The sequence below is a fragment of the Agelaius phoeniceus genome, chromosome 3 (assembly GCF_051311805.1).
Source record: "Agelaius phoeniceus isolate bAgePho1 chromosome 3, bAgePho1.hap1, whole genome shotgun sequence".
In the NCBI taxonomy this organism is placed as follows: domain Eukaryota; kingdom Metazoa; phylum Chordata; class Aves; order Passeriformes; family Icteridae; genus Agelaius; species Agelaius phoeniceus.
This window is the reverse complement of record NC_135267.1, coordinates 31,802,821-31,807,690: the sequence shown is the minus strand read 5'-3', so window position 1 is coordinate 31,807,690 and position 4,870 is coordinate 31,802,821. Positions and strand designations below refer to the sequence as shown.

The 4,870-nt window shown below is 43.3% G+C and overlaps 1 protein-coding gene across 1 annotated transcript; it reads left to right on the top strand.

Annotated features, from left to right (window-relative positions):
• Positions 1-1,463: 1,463 nt before the first annotated feature.
• TMEM18 (transmembrane protein 18) lies at positions 1,464-4,521 on the top strand. The gene is made up of 5 exons (XM_054629666.2): positions 1,464-1,841; positions 2,037-2,157; positions 2,788-2,842; positions 3,719-3,812; positions 3,905-4,521. Exons 1-5 carry the CDS (start codon positions 1,794-1,796, stop codon positions 3,992-3,994), a joined length of 408 nt encoding a protein of 135 aa, XP_054485641.2. The 5' UTR covers positions 1,464-1,793; the 3' UTR covers positions 3,995-4,521.
• Positions 4,522-4,870: the final 349 nt, after the last annotated feature.

Here is a 4,870-nt window from a genome sequence, read left to right as displayed (position 1 = left end):
GAGCAAACTGTTCCCGTGCCTGGTTACCCACACAGTAAAGAAGTTCTTCCTCATCTTCAGCTGGAACTTCCTGTGCATCAGTTTTTGCCCATTGCCTCTTGTCCTATTGCTGGGCACCACCAAGAAGAGCCTGGTCCATCCTTTTGACACCCTCCTTTCAGATACCGACAGACATTGATGAGGTCCCACCTCAGTCATCTCTTCTGGAGGCTGAACAGGCCCAGCTCCCTCAGTCTTTCCTCATAAAAGAGATGTTCCAGTCCCTAAATCATCTTTGTAGCCCTCCATGGGACCCACGCCAGGTGCTCCACATCTCTCTTGTCCTGAGGAGCCCAGAACTGGACACAGCACTCCAGATGTGCCTCACCAGGGCTGAGTAGAAGGACAGGATCACCTCCTGTGACCTGCTGGCAATGCTCTTCCCAGTGCACCCCAGGATACCTTCGGCCTTCTTGGCCACAAGGACACACCGCTGGTTCGTGAGCAGCTTGTTGGCCACCAGGACCCCCAGGTCCTTCTCCACAGAGCTGCTTCCCAGCAGATCAGACCCCAGCCCATACAGGTCCATGTTATTGCAGTCTTGTTTTCCAATCTACAATGTGGGATAAAAATATCTTTTTTTCCCCTAGTCCTAATTTTAAGACAATAATGGTAATTACCACCTTTCAATCACCTTACTTAATTTTACAACACTTCAAGTGAAAGCCTTGATTAGCCTCCAGATACTATTTTTGTTGAGAAAAAGACTAACAAAAACCTAAAGTGAAAAAACTAAAAATTAAAAAAAAAAATCCTCAGTTTCAGGTATCACATATTAAATTGCAGAAGTTTGACATGAAGAGAGACCAGGTCACACTGATGACCCGTATCTGGCTATATGGTAGACTAAATTAAAAGAGTATCTGGAATATTTACTTATACATGCACTTCAAAACATTTGGGAAAAAAAAAGCCAAAGGTTCACACCTGATAAGCTAAAATGTCAGAAAAAAAAAATCAATGAAAGCAGAATGTGGTGATATATACTAAAACAATGTTTGTTTGACAGATGTAATTCTTTAAATTAGATTTGGCTTTGTTAGGAATCTGAGTTTGAAATGCTCTTTAAGTGTAAGTCTTAAGAATAGTCGGTTCTTCCAGACCTAGATGCGTTTAGCAAATGGAATTATAAACTAGAGGTTTAACCTGTCTCTTGTTCCCTTTCCATTGGAATATTTTAATTTTTTTTCAACTTCCAAAGTTAAAAAATGTGTCCTTGAGCTCTGCTGTAGTGGCAGAGGGGGGTCAGGAGTAACAGGAGGGGGCCCCGCTGCCACTCGAGGCGGGCGGGGGGTCACGGTGGGTTTCACTTGGAGAGAAAAAGTGGTTTTCATTTGACTTAAGTTCCTGCCTGGAGAGCTCAACTGTGTTTGTGTTTGAAGAACTCCCAGCTGGACTTAAACCTCTTTCTTCCGTGCGCTTCCACCGCTAAAGGCAACCCTGGGTGTTGCTGACAGGAGACCAAAAGCTAACACCAGTGCTGGGCCACGGACCCACAGCGCCGAGCCCAGGGGGACCCCACAGAGCGGACGGGGACATTAGCGGCCGCCCGACGTCAAACGCTCAACACGCGACCAAAGCACCCTCAGGAGAAGGAGCCACCTGAGCCCGTGTTCCGAACCGCGGGACCATCGGCGGTCCCCTCGCCTCGGGGAAGGCGGAGCCGCATCGACCACCGCTGCCCCCTTCAGCCATCGCCCCGCAAGGGAAGCGGCGGCCGCCCGAGTCTCGCGAGAACCGGCGCTGCCGCCGCCATGGAGCCGCCGGTGCGCGGCCCGCCGGGGCTGCCGGCCGTGTTGGCGGTGAGGGAGCGGGGCTGCCCGGGGAAACAGGGCCGCCCGGGGGAGCGGGGCCGTCCGGCGGGGAGGGGGGAGGCCTTTGCTGTGGGTCCGCTCCTTGCCGAGCCTGGTACGTGGGCGACACCGGCCGTGCTCGGTCGCTGTGGCCGCCCGTTGTCCCGCCGCTGTCTGCCTGACCCGCTTTCCCTGTGCCCGCAGAGCACGGACTGGTCCGAGCCCTGGCTGCTGGGGCTGGCCGCCTTCCACCTGCTCTGCTTCCTGCTGACCTGCGCGTCCCTGCAGCACCGCCGGGTGCAGGTCGGGCTCTTCCTCTGCATGGGTGAGTGCCCGGGCACGCCGTGCGCTGCCAGAGCAGTGCCTGCAAGCTCGTATATCCCCGCCAGCAGTGCGTGTGTCTGTCGATAATAATCTGCTATAGATCCTGCTGTGACCTAAAAATACGTATTTCTTTCATTTCTAAGAAAATGTATGAAGTAGTGACTTAAAGTTCTGGCCTTGGTGAGGAAGTGGGATGGGTAAGGTGACTGCGTGGTCATTGCCGTGTGTATCGCAGCTTCCCGATGAAGTGTTCTGTGCTGGGAAAGCAGAAAAAAAATCGACTGAGAGCCAGCAGTTGCTTTGTACTCTGCGTTGTTCTAATGGTGCAGTTCGGTGAATACGGTCAGCTTTAGTTTCCGGAGCAAGTTCATTATGTGCCCTGCTGCCAGCCGTGATAATGGCATGAGGAAGAGCAAGACTGGCTTGGACATTGCAGTAACAACTTGTGTTATCCCAGGGTTTATCAGCCTGAGAGTCCACAGGGACCTTGCCTAGCCAAAGCAGTCATGGCTGACTGGCAGAACACATACTAGCTTTGGTTTAAGACTACATGGATTTAGACTAGATGATGTATTATGAGTAATTTATTTTTAAAGAAATACCAAGTCTAATTTTTTTCTTTTATTTATAGTGGGCTTAGTGTACTGTGCTGAATATATCAATGAATTAGCAGCCATGAATTGGAGGTAAATGTTTTCACTTTCATTTTTTGAATAAAACTATACAGTACAACATAATTATCACATACTTTTAAGAAATAATAATGGTAGCATGCATTTACTGTACTGCTTAAAATCTGTTTATATGGATGCTTGTAAAATAACTCATCAAAGAACTGAGAGAAAAGCAGAGTTCTATGGTTAAGGGGAAAAGAATGTGAGCTATGGTGGATTTTTTGGGGGTTTCTTGGTGGGTTTTGTTTCTTTGTTTGTTTGGGGGAGGGGGTTTGGTATTCATGTTTAATAGTTGAAGAACCACTTCCCAAAAATACCACTGCTGCTTTATATAATTACCTCTATGTATAACAAACATTAACATTTGCCTGTTTTACTAAATGTGCATACCAGAATTAAACTGATGGTTTATTTGATATTTTGAGCATTGACTTAATCTTTCTCTGATATTACTGAAAGTTACGTGTTTAACACTACTTTATGCTGGCATCTAGTTGTAGTCATGTTTCAGGCATATATGACCTAATTACAGCTTTGCTACATTTATTATTTTTGTTACATTTTCTGATATAAGTAAGCAAAATACCTCAAGTCATTTCAGGTGCTTCAGAATAAGCATGATTTGTGATGCACTCTTGTAGTCAGTCATGTTAGCTAGCTTTTACACAGTAAAACTGTAAAGAAGTGAAAGACTGATATTAATATTTATAACTGAAGAAGTATCAACTGCCTCTTTTCTTCTGACTTAATGCAGTAGAATGCTGACCTATGCTTGGTGATCCCAAGATGTGGGATGATGTGTCCATGTAGAATAGTTGCTGGGAAAGTTGAATGTGTGAACTACACTAAATAAAACTTTGTCTTTCATTTTATTTTTATTTCTTTCAGGCTCTTTTCTAAATACCAATACTTTGATTCAAGAGGAATGTTCATTTCACTTGTATTTTCAGCGCCACTGCTGGTGAATACTATTATAATTGTGGTATGTATGTGTTCATTGATACAGATGCTTTCAGTAAATGAGTAAGTAAAGTATATGAATTAGTTGAATTTAATAATTTACTTTATTTTCAGGTCTCCTGGGTTTACAGAACTTTGAATGTAATGACTGAATTAAAGATGCTACAGCAGAGAAGGAAAGTAGAAAAAGAGAAAAAGAAGTGAAAGTGCCAAACTTTTTCTTTCTTCAGTTGTAATTTTGCCTGTCTGGATAATCAGTCCTTCTGTAAGGGTATGCAGGAACAGAAGTATTTTTGTGTCTGGTGTCAAGAGGACTTTGTGATTGTGGCTGTGGGCATTGAGGTGAAAGCAGGTATCTACAGTACATTTGACTTGGCTGTGAAATTATGAAACCAGTCTTAACAAGTCTTTTGCCCTTCAGCGTACGATTGTTTTCCTCCATGACCACGGCTGTTAGTATTGTTGAGACACAATCCCAGTTTCCATTTGCCTGTGTATTTTTTTACTATGTCTTTATTCTGTGCTTATCAAGTATCAGTTATTCTGCTGCTTAAGCCAATGGGAGTTGTGTTGTGAATTACAGTAAATGAGAGATTTTATTCAGAATAACTCAGGAATCCATGCTTCTGTGAAGCACTTCACTTCTTTATAAATCAAGTTTCATACTTCCTATGTGTACTGTGTGCCAGTGGCATTTTATAAATAAAACTATCCTCTTACTGTATCTCAAATGGAGTTGATTGGTATTCATTTTTAATCAGATTTTTCCTTCTTTTTGTCTCATTAAAATTCCCAGTTTGGCAATTTCCCCAGTTTAATTTGTGTAAATAATTAAAAATTATCTCTTCATTTCTTTCAATTTATACTTCATGTTTTTAAGGCTTCTAGATAAATACATTTTTTAAAGCTGGATGAAAGTTTGATCGTTTTATGCTTCTTTGTAGAACAGAAAGAAAGGAAAGAAACTTAGTAATGTTATGTGCAATTTTGTTCCCTTTTTAATGCTTTTTTAAAATAAATAACTGAAAAATACAAATAGTTAAAAATGAAGAAGGCTTTAGTTTTGTTCAAGTAGCCTGT

Excerpts from the sequence above, each read along its gene's own strand:
- TMEM18 (XM_054629666.2), top strand. The coding sequence starts at position 1,794 with ATGGAGCCGCCGGTGCGCGGCCCGCCGGGGCTGCCGGCCGTGTTGGCG. Across the intron at positions 1,842-2,036 it reads GGCTGCCGGCCGTGTTGGCG|AGCACGGACTGGTCCGAGCC; the intron begins GTGAGGGAGCGG and ends CTGTGCCCGCAG. Across the intron at positions 2,843-3,718 it reads TTAGCAGCCATGAATTGGAG|GCTCTTTTCTAAATACCAAT; the intron begins GTAAATGTTTTC and ends TATTTCTTTCAG.